This window comes from Anas platyrhynchos, chromosome 10 (assembly GCF_047663525.1).
Source record: "Anas platyrhynchos isolate ZD024472 breed Pekin duck chromosome 10, IASCAAS_PekinDuck_T2T, whole genome shotgun sequence".
NCBI classification, from domain to species: Eukaryota; Metazoa; Chordata; class Aves; order Anseriformes; family Anatidae; genus Anas; species Anas platyrhynchos.
This window is the reverse complement of record NC_092596.1, coordinates 8,120,284-8,140,788: the sequence shown is the minus strand read 5'-3', so window position 1 is coordinate 8,140,788 and position 20,505 is coordinate 8,120,284. Positions and strand designations below refer to the sequence as shown.

Below are 20,505 nucleotides of genomic sequence, written 5' to 3'. Positions count from 1 at the left end.
TCCCTCCTTGATTTTGCCCTTTGTGCAGTCCAGACATCCATGTCAATGGAAAATAAAAAAGAATGGAAAATAAAGAAGGGCATTTTCCTGTCGCAGGAAGAAAACAGCTCACCCTTCTGAGAATAGAGCTGTGCCATAGGGACAGGAACTGACTCAATGGCATCTTCATAAGGGTGCGTGTTGGTATAGTGGGTGGACCTGATACTGCAGCGGTTCAGGGAGGAAGGGTGGCATCACAACCACCTCTTGAGTGAAACCAGCCGACCAGAAGGCTTCACACATGGGCAGAGCCTGGAATGTCCTGACAGCCTCCAGCTTAAGGAAACACCAAGACCGGGAGCTCTGTAGGGACACGGTCCTCATCTGTTTGGCTCTTGCTCTTCATATACAAAAGTCAACGTCTTCCTACAGCCTGGGATGGGACATCAGCTGGGAGAAAAGGCAGAAGGAAAGTCCTCCTTATCGGGTGATAATCAGTCACATCAAAACCCTCAGGTCTCCTTGGCATTACTGAGGCACTGTCTGAAAACACCCCTCGCAACGATTTTATGTCCTACTCACCTTGCTGCATTCTTCCTGGTACTCCGCCCTATAACATCAAGTGCCTGGGGTTATTACTACAAAATGACTAGATAATCTGGTTTGTCTCTTTTTGGAGAAATACTAAGGACAACAAAGAAACAGCATATTTCAAAACCCAGGCCAGGTCTTCAGCTGCTCCAGCTTGGATTTCTGTCTGTGATGGCTGTGTGTGTTGTGCTGCCCAGCCAAGAACAGGACAACCTCTGATGGTCTAGAGCCATCTGGGCATCCCCAGCGTTCGTGCCAGCTGCAGTAAGGAATTTATGGAGCAGCTTGGTGCCAAGGCTCAGAAGAAGGCAGAACAGATAGCTGGGTGACAGCAGCAACCAGCTGTGTGAAAAATCTTGTGGGGAAAAAACAGCCATCTGGAAACTGGGCTTCTGGAGTCAGAGAAAGAACCAACTGGACTCACTTCTAGCTGTGACCCTGATATTCCTCCCTTCTGCCCCAGCTAGAAGTGTTTCTGATGGCACCAACACTTTCACCTCCTCCTTATGCACTGCGCTGTCAGACCTGGGGCTGAGGCTCTGCAGCAGCAGCATTTTGGGGCAGGGACCTGCGAGTTTATCACATCGGTGTATTTCCCTGCTCTGTGTCCATGGGTGCTGGCATCTCGCTGCCAAAGGGACTCAGGAGATAGCCAACCATACACCTGTGGGCTGGTGGTCAGCTTGGTGGCTCCAGGCTGTTGGTTTGTGACCTCCAATGGAGGTCCTGTGCCTCCAGCTCCTTCGGTGTAGGTTCCTCATTCAGATCCAGCAGGTGTTGCTGGGCTGTGAAGGGACACGAAGCCAGCCAGCATCCAGCCTTCTGCCCCAGTTCCCATCCTGGTGCTCACGGGATCCGACAGCAGCACGGCCATGGGGCTTCAGCTTCCCAGCCCCCTGGGCTGGATGGAGCAAGGCCATACCAGGGGTGGTGCTGGGGGGCAGGATGGGGAGCTCCGTCCTGCACAGCCAGTTCAGCACGGCCCCTGCACCTGGCCAGGGCTCAGCAGCCCCAATAAATTCCTCAGCACCGACCGGTAGCCCAGCAGCCTTCCCTGTGACCTGTCGCGGGTTCACTCCCAGCATTCGTGCTCCTTTTTGCTGAAGTCCTGGCAGATGCATGAACCAGTTTGTTGCCATTACGGGTTCCACCATCACCTTGTGCAGGCAGACTACACCCTAAAATAGCAGGAAGTGCCCAAATTCCCTTTCGGTGCACTGTTCTGTGGAATGGGTGAGTTCCTGCCTCCTCTGCCCTGACCTTATCTCCTCAAAATTCCCCTGAACCTGATAACTGCCTTTGGCATCCTTCTGCATGCAGCCTTGCGAAGGACCGTGCCTTCCCACACCAGGTTATCAGATCTTGCATGACCCAGAGCCTGCCACGGCCCCCGTCCCCCTTCCTATCACCCCCTGCAATTGCTCCGGGCCCTCCTTGCCTGCAGCTGCCAGCAGCTGTGTTCACCCGCAGATTAAACCAAGTCCAAATTGCTAAGGAAAGAGTCTTTTGTGGAGCTGAAAAGGTGGAGGAGGAAGAAGTGGAGGTGTAAGGATCAAGTGGACACAGCAGCCAAATGCCCAAAGACCAAGTCCCACAGGCAGCAATGTCCCAGTGGACATGGGGACACAAGATGTGGGCTCGACTCTCCTAGGCCACAGGAGCTGAGGTGGGGTTTCTGCAGACATCCAGAACCACTGCTCGTGTTACCTGCTCCATCTCACTTCCTAGTCCCGAGAAGACATGACAAAGAGTGGGCCAAAAGGAAGCTGAAGCCCCCGCATCCATCCCTCTTCTGACATGAAGCGAGGCAGCTTTGAGGTGCGCTGTAACTGAAGAGTGGCCTTAGACAGCAGCTGCTGGATCCATTGAACCTTTTGGATCCTTTGAGCTCGCCTTGTCTGTGATGCCGCAGGTTTTGGTGACTTTCTGAGCTTTTTGGAAGTGCTTTGTCCGAACCAGTACAACTCATCCCGTGTATGGAGGCAACGAGCCTTACCGCTTCTCTAGGGGAAAGGTAACAGACAGTGGTGCGTGTGTGGGCACAAAAAAACCCAAGAGAGCTATGTTTTTCCTGGTACTCCACGTGAAATTATATCCAGAACGTTTCCTGATAAAATGCATAGTCACAGGCCTATCAAATGCTTCTAAATGCTTCTTCCTGGTTCATAAAAATGTTTGAGTGATAACATGAAATGATCAAATGGTGAAAAAACAAAAAGCGAAAACCACAAGATGAAGAAGGAAGGAAAAGAGTGGGGACTGAGCAGAACTGAAACCAGACAGGACAACTTAGTACACAGGTCAGCTCCGGGAATGAAGGAACCAACTCATGGGTCACAGCGTCCTCCCCACCTCCCTCAGAGGACGGTGGCTTCATCAGGCTTCAGCACCTGGGCTGGAACAGAGACGTGATGCCCTTCACCACCAGTGACATTTAGTGCAGTTTGCTTCCTTGATGATGTGAGCCGACTTGCAGTTTGGCAAAAATATTTTTCACCATGTTTCTTTTAATAAAACCTGGGCGGACTTTCTGCTCCTTGCCTAAAACTTCCACTCCTGTGCCTGTCTCTGCATCTCTTTCCCTCTCTTGCCTCAACACACACACACGTGGGCTGCTCTTCTCTGCCAGAACTGGTGTCCTGGCCTTGAAAACCATTTTGCTAGGGCTCAGCTAACTGCTGAGCAAACACTAAGGTGAGAAGTGGGGCAGAATGAAGAGACCCATCTCTCCATTGGGGCAAACATGACACGGTTTACATCCAGTACCCCTGGCTCAGCTGGAAACCAAAGGCCTTGTTGCTCATTGCCAGCTCCCAAGTGGAAATGAGCCTTCAGCAATATAGAGCATCTCATAATGGAAAACACAGCGAGAGGCATTAAACATTAGCAATGGCCTTAATGAAAGGACCCTGTGTTTAGAGAGCCTGAATAAAGGAATTGACAGCTCCCGTTGTTGATCTAAGGGCGGTGTATTTGTTTCCCTCTAACCGTGTAGAAATGTTGGCAGGAGTGCTCCAGGCTTGGGGAGTTTGCTTTGAGTCCCTGAGAAGAATTGTGGGCACACAACCACACAACAGTTGCTGCCACTCGCCAGGTCCTTGTGCCAAATTTATGGGAAACAAAGACTGGGTACATGCATGGAGTCGGGACATGCTGCAGCTCAGTCACCTGGGTTGCTTACTAAAAGCCATTTTCCAGGCTGACTTGTCATGGTAGCTGCTCAGAGCACAGTGAGAAATTCAGTTTTATGTTTGGGTAAAGTGGCAGAGTAGACAACCAGATGCGTTAACCCAAGTCATGAAAAGCTTAATCATGATGATAATATAACGGGGATTTTCCCCCATCTGTTTTGATAAAGAAACACTGCTCCTATATTTAGCAGCACCAGGACAACACTGAGAAATCAACGTATTTCCTCGTTTGCTGCAGAGATAACCACGCTTATTCCCAGCACAAACTCATCAAAGACGGAAGAGATTGTGCAGGATATTGTGCTGAAAACATTGCTTTCTGTTGTGCCTTAAGTGATACTGGAAAACAGGTACGGTGCAAACACCTCTTTACCCTAAGTTCTCCTGAGTCAACAGACTACTTCTGAGAATGTGACTGTCAGGATAAACCCCGAGTCTGGTGAAGTATTTTCTTCTGTAACTTCATTTGTTTGCTTCCTTATTTAGAAAGCAATAAAAACCAATACATAGAAATTTCCTTGTCTTTACATTTATAACTTTCACAGTACAGTGCCATTTATTGATTACATTCTTGTCTGATGAGAAGCAATCATTTGGTTTTGCATGCTTCAAGTGAAATTCCACTGAAGTATCGTTTCCAATGAAATACTACTGAATTTCTCCCTGAAACAAAGCCAGGGCAAGTTTCCCCAGCATAGACACATAAATGAAGTAGTATTTGAGAAAATAGATACTTTTTGATTCCTCTATAGCTGGTGCAGGCACTTTGGGCATCTCCAAAGTGTGACTGGGAGAGGAAATACTGAAGTCTTCAGTAGGTTTATGCCCCATGAGATGGAAAGAGGCGTCTAGTTGGTATGAGGTAAACTCAGTTCATGTTCCAAACTCAAGCCACCATTAGGCATGTGGGTTTCAGGCTAGACCATTTCTGTATGGACCTAAACACAACCTAAAGTCTAGTCCTGCCTTAAGTCCCACAATGAGCTTGTCCCAGAGATCTGAACCTCTCTGGTGGATTTCGAAGGGTTAAGTGTTATTTTGAGGGGAAAGCAACCCAAATAAATAAGGAATTTTTTTAAGAGCCTTTCATCATGGATCTTTGCAACACTCTTGCCATCTTTGTCTGCCGTCAGTAAAAAGCATGCCCCTGCGGTTTTCTTACCTTACCCCATTTATAACCTAGACCGTCGATTTGCCCATCACCCTGAAGTTGCGAAACAGTTCCTATTTTAAGGAATTTTCCCACCACTACAATGCTGTCAGGTGCTTTTCTCAAGGGCTGAGACATTCCAGTCTTGATTTACCTGCCAGATAGCAGCAGTGCAAGGCAAGAGCTGCTACTGCGACCAAAAAAATGTTCACATATAACGTCCCAGAAAACCACTGGCAAAACGTTGCCTCGATTTACCAAATCCTGGGCTGTCTGTTGCACTGATGACAGCAGCTGAGGAACCACACATCCTTCCCATGAGCTGAAATGCTGCGGGCACTCTTGGTCCTGTGCCACCAGTATGGTGAGAGTCTCATGTGGACATGACAGAGGTGACAAGCCAAGAAGGGACCCGTTTGTTGTTGTTGTTGTTCCAGAGATTTATAGCCCATGTTGAAAACTTCCTTTGCTTGGAAAGGTCAAGTAGTTTTTTCAAGCATTAAGACATGAGAGAAACCCCGTGTTGTGGGACTTCACCGCATGCTTGAAGTTAAGCCTCTGCTGGATGGTGGTGGACCTCAGCTGGCACTTAACTTCATTTATTCAGTGACTTGAAGTGCTGGAGCTTGCAGAAGGTTAACAGCTCTTTGCACCACACTCGCAGCCAGTCATTAGCAGCAGCCTCCTCTCCCCGTTTGTCTAACGTAGTTACTTCCTTCCTTTATCTGTACATTTAAGCTAAATATTCTGTGGCAGCACCCGCAGCTGGGATGCAGATATACTGCGAGCACAGGAACCGGGGGTGACTGTCCCCATGAAGCAGCAGGATTTTATTGCATGAACTTAGCAGCGGCTTTGCTGTGTGCCTTTTTGGGATGGGGCCAGGGAGGATGATGGTTTTTTACAACTTCCCCAGAAATCCTCAGGGTTTCGGCTCGGCTCTCCCAGCCTCCTGTTTCCTGCTCCCCTCCCAGCTGATCCACGCTTCCTCGCCCTGGTGCCGCTGGTTTTCCAGCGTGGGTGCAGCTCCAGCTGACCCATGCCAGGAGGTGCACGGGGTGCCGGAGAGGAGCACGGGGCAGAAGGGAGGGTCCTGCCCCAGGAGACCCCTGTCCCGGGGAGAGGGGGTGACGCACGGACTGCTCACACGGCTGCCATGGGGGCAGGATACGTGCTGGTGTGTGAGGGAAGGGTACAGGGTGTGCGAGGCTTGTTTAGCCGTCCCGGGGTATGTGCAGGGAGGAGGGCATGACTTCATTCTGCTTGCAGAAGCTGGCACGGGCTGGCAAGCCACAGGAGGCTGGGAATGCCCCAACAGCGAGTGCCCCCCGCGCAGGGTGCCGGGGGGCTGGCAGGGTCAGGAGGCTGCAGCGTGAAGGGGAGGCTGTGTTCAGGCCCGAGGAAAGGGTGCCAAGGACTTTTAATCAGGAGTCAGGGGAGCTGCTCGAGTGAAACAACCTCTGACACCTGGAGCCAGAGCCAAAGCTGCTATTTATGGCCACTTAAACAGCGCAGGCTGAATAGCAGGCTGCATCTTGAGGAGGGTCAGATGGACAACAACCCCTTTGCCAAAGCAAGCTGAGCACAGTCAAGACTGGAGTCAGTGTTTACATGTTTGCAGTGAAGTGTGGGAGGAATCCAGCCCCGAAAGCTCCACCGGGTTTGGCTGCTCAGGTCGTGGAGCGGCATCGGGTGAGCTGGGAGGGAGCTCGGGCACACGGAGGGATGTGGCTCGAGGGGGAAGGCCACGAGCAGGAGAGAAAGATGCTGCAAAGCTGTGGTGAAGAAGAGCTGGAAAGGGGCTTGTCCCTCGGGTGGTAAGAGGCGGTGGTGTGTCAGTGCCAAGGGAGCAATCTCCCTGCCCAGAGCCAAGAGGGAGGAGAAGGAACAACTGCAGGGAACTGGCAGGGATCTGCCACTTGGACACCACCTCTGGTGCAGGGGAAAACATTACAAAAAAACTCCAAATCTGCATTGCACATCTGAGTGTTTTGAAGCCAGCCTCTTGCCTTTGAGCCCTAGCTCATTGTTTCCTTAGTGGAGGTTTGTCTTTATTAAGAGAGAATTCCCCTTGTCCCTGACTCTCCCCTGGTCTTCATTCACCACGGGCCCACATCAGCCTCTGCTTTCTGCAAGGCGGCTGCTGGGCACCCTGAGACCAGCTGGGAACTCCCCTGGTCCAAGCAGGGAGTGGCTGTGAGGATGCTGGAGAAGGACAGGGGGTCAACTACTTGCTGCAAGCCCTCTGTCAGGGTTGCGCCGTCCAATATTTATTCCTTCCTCTAGGGCTTAGCCATGGAGCCTTGTGATTTTTGGAGGATGAATAGCTTGGTGGAAATCAAATGAAACTCAAAGCTTGTTCCTTACGTTCCAAAAAGAGGATTTATTTAGTGAAATGTAGCTCTTTAAAATACACAGATCTGAGTGTTGTGTGTGGAAGGTTGTATAAAAGCAGGCATGGAGTCCACAGTTCGAGGCACTTAAGAAACACGGGCACTCAGGGAATTCCTGCAATAAAGCATCAGCTCCTGGTCCTGCTGGCACTCTGTGGGCAGCTTTCCCGGCGGTTTCAGCCACTTACTGGAGATAAACAATAAATAGCCGCAAAAGGCTCCCAGGAGAGACACTGGGTGAGAAAGTGCTGCTGTTTCCCAAGGAGGTAAGTGCTTGATTAGAGAAGGTATGGCTTTCACGAGGCCAAGTGCTCCAGCAGGGCATAGGTTGCCTCATGTCTTTCTGTGAGAGCAGATGCCATTCTTTTACACAGAAGGGTTTTCTTCAGTTTCAGACCACTCTGTTCTTCACTCTTTCAAATATCTGCATCACCTTGCCTGCTGGGATGCAGCCTTCTCTTATGATGGTGATGCCACCTTCCCGGAGGAAGAATGAGAAAGTTAGGATAATCCCCAAAGGGGGAAAGAAAGGGATGGGGATTATGTTCCAACATAAAGGGACATGTTGAACCAGTAAAAACATCCAGATGCTCAGTGCCCCCAGATAATAAAGCTGTGTAACAAGACCACTGGGAATTTGGCAGAAAGCAACACCTTCCAACATTGGCAGCGCACTGTGCTCAGGAGTTTAGTATTCCACTAGAGAATCCCACTCAGATGACAACCCAGAGACAGCTAACAACTTGTGCTATTCCATCACTGTAGATGAACTCCTTTAACTCTACCTTCATTCTGGTGGTCTACAAGGAACATACACCCTTCCTTTCAGAAGCATCCACCCTCTCACTTGAAGCATTTTGTTCTTATAAGGCAATTTTTGCTTGCACAACCTTGTTTCTCCTCACTGCTTCATTCTCTGTCAACACAGAGGTCCTCCAAGGACACCTTTTGTTTATTCCTCTCCAGCAACATGTTTGTAAATGCCCAGGCATTCAAGAACTGTTAGTCTTTGAGCACACTGTGTTGCCAGATTGATGCTATTGAAATGAATGGAAACAACCCAGGAAAATGCAACCAGGAGGGTGGTTCTAACACTCACTTTCATCAATCTTTGTGCAGTTGACCACAGTTGATGCCACCACCTCATCAGAATCTCCATCACAGAGAACACCCTCCAGCTTATGGCCAAGACGCCTGTAGGGAGAAGAAGAAACAAAGCTGCACAGTACTTCATATTACCTGGGGCTGAAGTTCCCCTCTACACCGGGCATCAAATCATGACGGCTGCCCACCTGATGGGTAGTTTTCAGGGCTATAGAAATGCAGTGAACAGGGTACTCACGAGATGACCATGTCGTGATGGGTGCTGTCAACCTCTCCACTAGGGTTAGCAGATGTGATTGCCAAGGGTCCCGTCATGTCAATGAGGTGCACCAGGACAGTCAGGTCTGGTACTCTGATCATTATACTGTCTTGAGTTCCCACCCTGCTGTAGCCTTCTCCAACCCCTTGAAAGACAGACAGGGGATGTTGGAAGAGGTTTGCTTGACACAGCATCAGAGGAAGACCTCCTGCTTTCCTTGCAAATGTCCCTGCTCCATACCCCAAATAAAATGGCAAGTCTCTTTGCACAGTTTCAGAAAAGCAGCATGCTTGATTAGAAATCCATGACAGCAGCTGTAAGATTTAGGGTCTGAGTAGTCAGAGGCAAACAGGAAAAATCTCACAACCTTCTGTCTGGAGATCAGCATAGCTGTTTTCACAGATAAAGGATCTACCTGGATCACAGAGTGAAACTCTTTGTGATCAGTGCCCAGCCTCCCCATTCTCTGCCACATATTCTGCCAGTTAAGCATGTGTAACTCCTACTGTTTCTTCAGTCTTTCATATTTCCAGTGATTCCCAGAAACCAGGTCTGTGTGTTAACCATGCTGCTGTTTACAGCATTTTGTCTTGGTCCATACGGTAGGAAGGGAGAGGTAACAAGATACCCTAGGAACCTCTCCCCTTCCTGAACCGCTCATCTCTTTTTGATCCTCCACCCAGGGCTTGCTCATTCCTAGCTAACAGCTACGGGCTTGCACGATGTGACCCTCCCAGGCTGATGAGCCTCCCTTGCTTTGAGTCTGAGTGGGTTAAGGAGATCATCATGCTGTCTCACGCTGTTTATGACTCATTCCAGCTCTTTTACACCCTCTTCTAAACATTTTGCTAAGACATGTAAGAGCTCCAAAGATGCTTTCTCAGAATAAAATGAACAGAAGCTCTCCCCCTTGTCATCCCAAAGGACTGCATGCTTGCTGTGCTGAAAACATGAAAGAAGGAGAGAAGGGATGTCATGTTCTCCTCACCTAACTTCTTCAGCCACTCTCCTTTCTTGATAATGCAGCCAATGCCACCAGGGTAAACATTTTCCATGAATTCCCAAAGCAGCGGGCTGATGGGGGGAGCAGCCGCTCGCAACTGGTCCAGGTTTGAAATAAAAATGCAGATGGGCTTCTCTTGAGGCCTGTCCTACAAAAATAAATAAATAAATAAATGAAAACAGGATGAAAGGACGGATAAAAGAGATGAAGAGAGCAAGTCTGCATTGAGAATATCTAAACCCACTGGAGTCCTAGTCTGTGTACTTCCCAGGGACCACGAGCTCCAAGCAAGCAAGAGCTTTGGAGGATGCATCCAAATCCCCTGCTTCTCTGCTCATTATCAGTGTCTTTAATGTCTTATACACTGGGGGCTTGATTTTCTTCTAACTTATACTCATACAAATCAAGAGAAAACCCACCGATTCACAAGAGGATAACGGAAGGGGAGTCTAACCCCCTGAAACCAGCATCTATGTGACCGCTTCTTCAGCTCTTTGGTGCTTTGACATAAGCTTGTTATAAAGCAAGAAGTGATATGGAGGAAAAGAGCTCATAAAACAGTGTCATTTCAGTCCTCAACTGACATCATTTCCAGCAGGGCCAAATGACTAAGGAACGGGGCATGTATTTACATTCTGTTTATATTCTCTCACTGACAGGGAAGGTTAGCATTGGCACCAAAGCAGGACAGAAAAGACTGCCTTTGTTACTGATGTTCACACTAAGTGCCAGCTGAGATAGTCTGTTATGCTTATTTCTCCAGGCTAGCCAGGAAATTGCCTCATGGAGAACAGACAGGGCCAGGCTGCAAAAGATGTATTTAAGGTGCAAACTTTGGGTCTGATTCCAGCACTGAATGTCTCCAAAAGTCTGGGCAGGTTTAGAGCTGGGATTCTGATTCAGCACTTCCTAAGACAGAGAGGACAAATATCAGCTTGGACCTACTTCTGACACGTATCAAGGCTGTTCCAGTTTGGGTTTTTGCTTTACCCCCTCAGTGAAGCACAAGTAGCTAATTCCCAGTGCTACACGCCCAGAGCAGCCAGTGCTTTTCCCCAGGTTTCTCAGCTCAGAAACTGGTCCCTGACCTTTTCTTGAGGCTCCTCCCAGACTCTTTCTGCTTGGCTCTGAGCCAGGACAACCTGAAACAAGGCGGCTTCCATTTCTACCTGAGTGCGTAACTCATCTATGGGATGCTAGCAGGATCCAAATAACAAGATGTCAGTCTTGTATTCACACCTTGATTCTGTAGACCTTCTCGATGGCTTGAGGGTGTCTGCAGGAGGCTGCCAAAGCATACACGGTGTCTGTCGGGACCCCACACACCGCCCCGGTGTTCAGCAAGTCAGCAATGGCCCTCAAGCCACTCGTACAGTGGGACTTGGGGCAGATGCAGGGTGGAGGACCTTCTGTGTCCTTCTTAGAGCTCTCAGCCTGGTGGTAATCAGGAGGCAATAAATCCATTAGAGTGAGAATAAGCAAACATAAAAATCTGAGTAAGATCTGGTGTGCCTGAACACAGTTATTTCCCAGTGCTCCATTCCCTTGCTAGTCAAAGTGCAGCAGTGACACTTCCAGGCAAGCTCCACCTAAAGGAGATTATATTAATTACTTTTCAGAAGCAATTACTTCTGTTCCAGAGATAAAAGAGTCAAAAAAGCACCTAGTTCAGGTGCAGACATTTGAACCATGATGCCTACAGTTACAGGAGATGAATCCCACCCAGCATGGTGACTACTTTCTGGAGAGGCCCTCCACAGTGACCTAAGGAAACTGCTAGGAAATCCTAAATCCAGAGGAACTTGGGTGAGATCAGGTTGCAAAGTGCTTTTTCATGAATCTCTGTAGTTAGGAGCAGTAATTTAATGAAAATGTTCCACTGCAGGAGGAATTGGAGCTGTCAGATCAATCAACTGAGTTAGATGGAGCTCCCTTGGTCAGAGGTAGAAGGCAGCAGGAGAAATTTAAAGTTATCAGGTGGAGAGGGGAGCTCTTGCTGTCCAGTCTGGGCAACTTCCAACTCTTTGCTCTCCTGTCCCCAAGATTATGACCATTAAAACTTCAGCCTGTCAGCAGTTCTTGGATTGGAGATGGCTAATTCCACCTGACCAAAGAGATGCAAGGGCATTTTGGAATGAGGTGTGAGTTTTGTAAATGTCCCTGCCTTTTCCCCAAGTTTTCAGCACATTATTCATAATGGAAGGTGGCTTGTTTTCAGCTCATAGCTCCCTACAGCAATGTTGTGACAAAGATTTCAAATGGCACAAAGGAAGAGAGATGGAAATTTGAACTCCCTTAGGTGAGATTGAAGACCCTAGGATATCCCTCTGAAGTGACACCATTGCACAAAACATCTCTTACTGTGAACAGAGGCGGCCCCATCATCATGAGATCCTTCCCAAACATGCTGTTTGCCAACGATGCTGTTGCTCCATAGAAGCAGATGATGCTGAAGATGCTTAACATCACAACTGAAAATAAAACCAGAGGGTCAAAGGAAGGAAGGGTGCTGGCAAAGTTTTATTTTCTTTTGTGTCTCGCATCTTCCCAGAATTGCAAACTTACCTCAGCCTTTCCTGTCATACAACATTTACAGTCCAACACATTTGTGGGTCTAAAAATTCAAGGCATTTCCACACTGGCCTACCTGGCTTGCCTTTTTTTTTTCCTTTTTTTCTTTCTTTCTTTTTTTTTTTTTTTTTTCCCCTGGTGGAAAAGCCTTTAAAAAGCATTTTGCTAAAATACTGTGTATAATTACAAATCAAACTCTCGCTTGCTACAAAGCCAGAATTTGAACAGAAATTCACACCGGTGGCATATTTAGTGCACTCCAAGTCTTGGCTCACTGAACAACTACTAGAAAGTAGGGCTGTACAGAACCTCAGGAGGTCATCTTGATCCAGCAGTATCAGCCATAGCTAAATGTTTATTAGGAAGCTCAAGGACCTGGGGCTAGTATGAAGAAATGTTTCCTGCTGCAGCCAGAGAGCCAAAAGGCTCACCATCTGTAGCTTGCATACACACCAGTCTTCTAGGGAAAGATGACACAATTTTTTGCTTGCTTTTTACCATACAGAGCTTATGCAGAATATTGCTCCCCAGCCAACAAGAGACCCACTCTTTCCACCCTCTGGGTGAAGGTTTGAGGACCAAGGTCAGCTACAACTCACTTTCAAATGGCAGAGGGAGGTTCTCCAATGTAAAGAGCAGAAAACAGATGGTCAAGAGCTCCATTGCAGCAGTCATGCAGAGAAGCACCACGTTGAAAGAGGAAGCTGTGGAAAGAAATACAAACAAGAGGAACCCACATCAGAGGAAGACCTGTAAAAATGTATGTGAAACCACAGAAGAGCTCATAAATCAGCTTAATTGTACATGGTCTGACTTCCGTGTTCACAGAGATACGACTGTGGTTTAGTTAGTCCTTGGCTTTCAGGAGACAAGCTGCCAAGCCCTTCATCTGCCAGTACGCTGTGCTCACATGGAAAACACTTTTCGGGCGGCCAAGAAGATTGTGATTTACAGCAGCTGGGCTGGAGGGTGACTGTGGATGTATGCCAGTGGCCCAGTCCGTCTAACACTTTCACCTTATTTGAACCGTTTATTTTCTTGAAATGTTCTTCCTTTCCCTTATGACTGCTTCTTCTAAGCCCAGCTCAGCTTCTGTTACTTACTGTGGGCAAAACATTTCAGTTCTTGCCTAATTGGAGCAACAGAGAGAGCTGAGGCTCCCTCACTTGTGCATCTCCACCACAGAGCAGCCACAGGTGAGATTAATGACCTGGCCCCAAATACCCCTCAATAACCAATCACCCACGGTACTGAGACTTACCTAAAATCATTAAAAAAGCATTGAGCACCAAAAAGGCAATGGCACCAGCAGTGAATCCTTCACTGTTCCCCGCACCGATATTCATCAAGTGGCCTGAAACAGGACCAGCAGATTTGGATGTGAGCAAACCATTAAGTGCAGTGTAACAGAAGAACGACACAGGTGCAGTTTGAATGAGTACAGTTTGCCTTAATTGATGGTGACTGCTATAAAAACAACCTACTGCACTGAAACACTGAAACCCATCACATTAGCAGCACAAACCACTTGAGGTATTAACTGAGGAACTGGTGATGGCTATCTTAAAAACTCATGTTTTTACTTCCAGCTTGTAAACGACATCAAAGTCTGGCTGAAAAGACTAATAGCTTCCTGACATACCTCTTAGGCAACAGCTTTAACTTTCTCCCCTGGTGCTCATTTTAATAGGACTTGGCTTGGATTTCATGTGAACATACTGCTCATGTGGAGCTGAATAGGGCTTCTTAAAGACAAACTTGTCATTCTGAGATCTCCTTCCAGGGCTACAAACAATTAAGATAAATTACTACTGGCTTCTGAAATGTAAATCCAGAACCTGGTGTCTTCTGCCACCTCAGAAGCGTCTACTGAACTGTTATTCTGAAATAACTATCCTGGGACAGTCTGAGTGCTGCCTCAAAACTGTTGAGCAGGGAAAACTTTACCTCCTTTGAAGTCAAAGACATAACTTAAACTCCTGTAGCTGTCAATGGCAGTCAATTACATGAGTACAAGCCAGGATGTTTGACCATTCTTTCTTTTTTTTTTTTCATATTTTTTATGAGGAGGAATATTGTAAATCTTATTATCAGTGAATCTTCTGGGAGAAGGAACTACATTGAAGAAAGCAATCAGCAAAAGCCTGACTTTGCGTTACCTGCAAACCGAAGCCAGGTCCATGCTCCCCAAAAGGCAGCATAGCAGAATGGGAGAATGCAACCAAACCTTCTGCCTCCTTGCACCTGGATCCTGCAGACATACAGTTGTATGATGGATCCTGGGATGAGCACGGAAGGTATGGAGAGTTGCTGTCTGCTGGGGTCACTGAAAGTCGCCTGGATGGCAGAGATTGCTGCCAGGCCATTGCAGATGTAGAACAAGGCATCTGGCACCTCGGCTCTGGTGCTGCTTGGCAAGTTCTTGGACCTTGTGAAGCAGCTTTTGGCAGCCATCAGTGTGTTTTGAAGAGCTGAGCTGGACATAGCTTGGGAGCCAATTGGAATCAGAGCCTTCTCCCCGATGGAGTTGATAAGGCTGGCAAAAGTGGCGTACAACGAGAGAGCAGTGCAGAGGCTGCAGGCAGCCCCGAGGAACAGGTAAGCACCTGGCACTGGGATCTGATGGATGGAGGCGCACATGAGGATGATGAAAGAGGCATTTTGCAACATCTCCAGGGTATCTTTGTGGGTTGACATCAGAAACAGCATGCAGGCAACAGCCAAGAAGAACCACCCTCCAAACATTCCCAGCCTGCTCTCCTGAGCCGTGCCTGGCCCGAGGAGGACGGTGAGTATGAACTCTTCCCAAGACATCACCAGCCAGTAGAGGCTGTGGACACCAAACTTGGTGGTGTAGTAGACATCACCTCTGAGGTAGCTGTAGAAACTGGACAGCAGCTGGCAGCTGGAGATGATGGAAATCCATGCTGCTCCAACACAGAAGGTCTTCATGTACCCGAAGGAGTAAAAAGCAAATATAAAAGGAGAGACAGTATCACAGATGTTGCCTAGGGCCATTGGCTCGGCGTACTTTGTGTTCTTTTTCTTCTCTTCCCCGATGGCCTTGGAAGAGCTCTTCTGTGCTGACCCCAGTAGCAAGACATTGAAGAGGGGATGCCCAAAGCCTGGAAGGATGTACCGTTGTGTGATGCCCTTCAGCAGGAGGGCCACCGCACCATACAGCCCGCAGAGGACAATGACAAGCTCAATGACCCCCGACACTACCAGGGCCCACTGGCCAAACAGTGCAACGGCTTCAAACACCAGGGCAAGTGCGATGGCCCCGAATATGAAGGGCATGATGTAGTTCACTGTGGCTGAGCAGAAGGAGAGGATAAAGGAAATGGAAATGTAGGCCACCAGCCCTGCCACGGCACTTTGGCTGGCGGAGGTGAGGGCCGTGCCGGCAGGCAGGAGGTGGCTGGCGTTCCCCAAGGGCAGCGTTGTGTTCTGCAAGGGGGGAGAAGCGGCTGAGATGATGCGTGTGGCCCCATAGCTGCTCCACAGAGCCGAGAAGGTGAGAAAGGCTGCGCCTCCGAGGTGGTCGTACTTCCTGAAGGCAAGAAATCCTGCCAGGAGCTGGACAAAGCCTCCGATCAGGATGAGGTGGACACCTGGGAGACACAGCAAGACGTCAGGAAGGAAGGATGCATCTCCAGGCTCTGGGGGGTGTCCCACCACAGGTCCCACAGCCTTCTTATCACCCTACGGACTCTGCCTTCCCCTCTGCTCCCACCTTAATGACAAACTCCTGTGCTGAGCCTCAGTGTGTGGCCCGTGAGACCCTTGGTATGCTCAGCAGGATAAGCAGGTCCAGGAGCACCACCAGTCTTCCATCCTGCCCCTGGGAGAGGGCCTCAGCTCCCTAAGCCTGTTTCTTGTCCTCCAACCTGCTGCTGGTGGTGGCAGGGGCTCTGAGACCCTTGTTCCGCTGTAGGGAAATGGCACGTGAAGGGTTGGGAGCAAATTCCTGCCAGGGTTTCTGGGGAAGGAGGAGCAGCTCCCCCAGGCAGCACTGGAGAAACCCCACATTTCTCCACCTGTCCTCCACGGCTCTCTACTGGCCCAGGGAGATAACTCCTAAAAAATCCATCCTGCTGGTGCTCTTGGGGGAAGTTCACCAAGACCAAAGGCCCAGGTGTCCCCCCGAGCGTTGTCACCCACCTGCAAGGACATCCTGCGCTCCCTGCGGCCCGACACCTGTGTGCGCCGTGGCGAAGTTCTGCAGGCAGAGGAGGAAGGCGCTGATGACGTTCGCCAGGAGGCCCAGCACGGCCGGCTCGCTGTAGAAGACGGCTGCGAAACCCGCCGTGCTCACCATGGCCCTTCCAGACAAAACAAGGGTGTCAGCGGTCACCCCCACAACCTCACTGTCTCTCCGCGCGTGTCTGCGTCTAGACCAGCGTTCCTCCGGCTCGGGCGCTCAGCCAGCGTCCAGAGCCGTGCCCCTGCTCCAAGAGGGAGAAGCTGGTGACAGGCTCAGGTGTTTCCACCAAGCCTCCCTCCTCATCGCCCTGGACAAAGGCTCCATTCAAAGCAGAACTTTAGGTGCCTACTTTCCAGAGGCCTATCCAGAAAAAACACACACAACCTATTTAGGCTACAAAGATTTCTGGCAAAAACATGTTTAGGTGCCCCAAAGCGCTGCAGGTGGTGGTAATGGTTCCTGCCTCCTCTTCTCTGGGCTGCTGGAGATGGAGAGGAATGAATAGCCTAACACAAATGAACAAACATTCAGATGAAACCCACAAGGTATTTTTGAGCCAGTCCAGGACATTTCTTATCCACTGTTACAGACAAACAGGCAGGCACTGCACACACATACACAGTCTCCCTTCCAGATGGAATTTTCCAGCTCCATCCCTTTCTTGAAACCCCAGTGACTAAATAGTCTATTTTCAAACCCTTCATATTTCTACCATTAACTCGTCTATTTGTAAGCAGCCCCCACATTTCCATTCCTCTGCACTCTTGGGTACCATGAGCTGGAGCTTGCTCTCTGGAGGTTTTTGTTAGGAAACAAAAATGAAAATAAAACAGCAATGTTCCTGCTATTTTGGTATTTTTAGAACATTTAGTGACCTAAAGGAGCTGGAAAGGGAGAAGGTGATGTATTCTGTGCTCAGACATTCCAAAAAGCCTTTTGGAAAGAAAGGAAAGCAGAGCTAATGTTGATATGGGAAGTGAAGGGGAGTGAAGGAGCAGACTCTGCACCACCCAAAGGAGGAATAGCTTTGTGAATATTAATGAACCTAAATCCCAGTGTCTACTCTTAAACACACAGTGTTCCTGGGCAGATATACACTGCTAATTTGCAAAGAGGTCAGTGGCCTCTGAATTCTTCTGATCTGTTAAAAAAAAAAAAAAAAAAAAAAAAAAAAAAAAAACAGAAAACTTTCTCTTTTCTCTATTTGTTTTAAAGGTTGCAATTTTGACAAGAAGCAATGAAGAATAAACAGTCTGCATTGACTCCTAACAGGTCTGAACCGATTCAACAAATTAAACTCGCATGAAATAATTTGGAAAGGTAATATGTCACACGTCTGGGGAACAACTAGTTCATTCAATTATTTACTTGTGCTAAAGGCTGGATTTTTCAGTTCAGAAGGCTGCACCAAGCCACAGCACTGCAGGAGGAACACTCTCCTTTAACAGCAAACTCCTGTATGAATTACTGACCTGAAGGAGGCCCTCATAAATGATGCACCTTTAGAAACAGCTGAGCAGCACACCTGTGCAGTCTATGCTGTTGTCACTGATTTTTATGACATGCAGATGCAAACAGTTTGGATTAAATGGTTGTACTTGGAGGAGGGCCACAATATTAAGTTCCTCCAGATGTTTCGCTCTGAAGTAGCTCAGACAGTGACTTTCTAGGCATGCTGCTACAAGCCCTTGTTTTGAGTTGGTCTCTGGGGTAGGATGAGATGGGTTTTCTGGAGGAAGATGGGCTGGCTGGGTGGCTGCTCAGCTCTCAGGAGTGATTTTCTACTTGCTGACACTCACTTGGTTTACAGTAACTGCAGGATTAACCACAGTAGAGGTTTTAGAGCCTGTGATAACTTGGTTTGGGGAAGGGTGGAGAGGAAAAGTCAATAGGGCTGTTTCCCTCTGCTTGCAGTGCCTTCCTTTATAGGACACCTGAGAAGTACCCAAAAGTGCCAGGATACACAGGATACAGAGGTATAAAGGGAAGGGAAGAAAGAGGATTTAGATCAAGACATGGAAGAGGAGGACAATGAAGGAGCTTCCCTTGGGAGGAAAGGTTTTTGGGCTGGCAAAAGCTTCAGACCTGCTCTGCACACAGCCACCCCATGCACTGGGGACACAGACGTGTGCTCAGCACCTGCAAGGCAAAGTCCATCACCTCCTCCCCTGCTTCAAGCAACATAGCGACACACCGAATAATTAGTCTCGGTGGTAACAGCACCAGGAACAGGTTGCACCAAGACCTGGAGAAACGAGGAAACATTCAGAGGTGTTTTCTGTTCTAAGAATGCCCAAGCCTTGCTCGTCCCTGGGATGAAGTCACCCATCAGTGCCATCACTATCTGTTTTGTGCAGCTGCTGCCCCCAGCACTTTGTAAGGACCTGCTTCTCCACATGCACTACAGCAAATGGGTAGCAAAACACCTCTGCTCCCTGCTCGGAGCAGCACAGCTAGGAGGGAGTACCCACCAAGCCTTTCCTTGGCTGTCCTCCACCGGGACTCCTGCAGTGTAGCTCTCATGGTAGAGGTGGCGTGGCGTGGGCAATGCAGGGTGGTGTGGAGGCAAAGGAGAAAATGGGAAGTCCCTTTCTACCGTGTGTGGGCTCTTTGTACACATGGGGCACCAGCCAGCACAGCCACTGTCCAGGAAACCACGAGGATGGATGGGGCACTGCCAGCCCTTTCGGAGAGCTGGCTTTGCTGAACGGATGGGGCAGCCCCAGGTGATCCCTTGGGCAGCGAGGGCAAAGCCACAGCCACCCACCCTCCTCCGTCTCCTCTCCTTTTCCTACTTTCCCCGGATGTGCTCCAGCCTGGGGTTTGCAGAAGTGGCTGCCGAGGTCCTCCCTCAGCCCTGTCTCTTCTGCCCTCAGCATGGCCTCCGAGCCTTGCCCACGTGGCTGCAGCCTCCGAGCACCTTGTCCTCTGCATGCTGCCTTGCCCACAGTAATTCCCCTTCTCCACCCCCAGAAAAAGCCATTCCCCTCCAAATCCCCTTCCCAACCTTGTTGCTATAGTTGGGCTTTGCAGTCATCACGGCGGGCAACCACATAGCACCAACATCCACTGCCCATGCTTGTTAACCTTGGCTAATATTAATGGGAATACGCTGGTGCATGGACATTATCCCCAGGGAAGGCTGGAGCAAGGCTTAGCGTGCCATTGGATATATATATAAAAATACCACAACATTAAATTTTCAGATACTTATTCCCCAGTGGCTCTTAGCAATTGGTTTTCCACTCTACCTTATTAGTGATAACCAGTGTTTACTTAGCTCTGAGAAAACACTGTGTCTCTCAAGATAAGCATGTTAAAAGAATGGAACGCAATGCCTTTTGGACAAGCACACAGCAAGATTAAAAGTGCACAACACCACTACACAGCTGGAATAAATATCACAGCCCTGCCTCTCATCTGGTGAAAAACAGCACAAAGTTGCCTGGGACACATTGCTACGTTCACAGTGACCATGGGTCTGGCTAGTATTTAGTAAAAAAATTCAAGCTGGCTTTCAATGCAAGCTGATATTCTGTACAGAATATGTCCGAGATGCACTACTGGACAAAGCAAGAAGCCATGGCATTTCCCCAGAGTCCAAAGATCCATTTGGGGACAGAAGGTCCCGACGTCTCCTGGAAGCTACAGCCCAGATTTCATGTCTGCACTAACATCTCCGTGAACCGGCAGCACATGGCAGGCAACATCGCAGAGCTGGCTATTTACAAGAAGGAGAATTATGAAAATATTCAGCCAAATGCTAAAACAGTGAATGTATTAAAAAAAAAAAAAAAAAAAAAAAAAAAAAAAAAAAAAAAAAAAGCATCAAAGAGAAACACCAATGCCATGCTTCTCCCTTTGCAGCTTGGATTACCTGGTTTGGTGACACTTCAGCTCAATGGGAGGATGCTCTTGTCCCTCTCATTTCCTGGTAAGTACCAGTTTTATAGTCCTCCTCTGGAGGAGGAGCCTGCAGCCAGTTGCTTCACACATTGGCACCTGTGGCATTTTGGAGACAGGAGTTTCCTTGAACTTTGTCAGTTATTGTCCTAAA

General features: G+C 48.7%; 1 protein-coding gene across 1 annotated transcript; it reads right to left on the bottom strand.

Annotated features, from left to right (window-relative positions):
• Nucleotides 1-7,220: 7,220 nt before the first annotated feature.
• On the bottom strand, nt 7,221-20,464 carry LOC106014690 (uncharacterized). The gene is made up of 11 exons (XM_027456355.3): nt 20,326-20,464; nt 16,406-16,566; nt 14,401-15,855; nt 13,503-13,595; nt 12,841-12,945; nt 12,032-12,141; nt 10,910-11,104; nt 9,656-9,818; nt 8,647-8,812; nt 8,404-8,498; nt 7,221-7,781 (listed from the first exon to the last, which is right to left on the bottom strand). Exons 2-11 carry the CDS (start codon nt 16,560-16,562, stop codon nt 7,696-7,698), a joined length of 2,625 nt encoding a protein of 874 aa, XP_027312156.3. The 5' UTR covers nt 16,563-16,566; nt 20,326-20,464; the 3' UTR covers nt 7,221-7,695.
• Nucleotides 20,465-20,505: the final 41 nt, after the last annotated feature.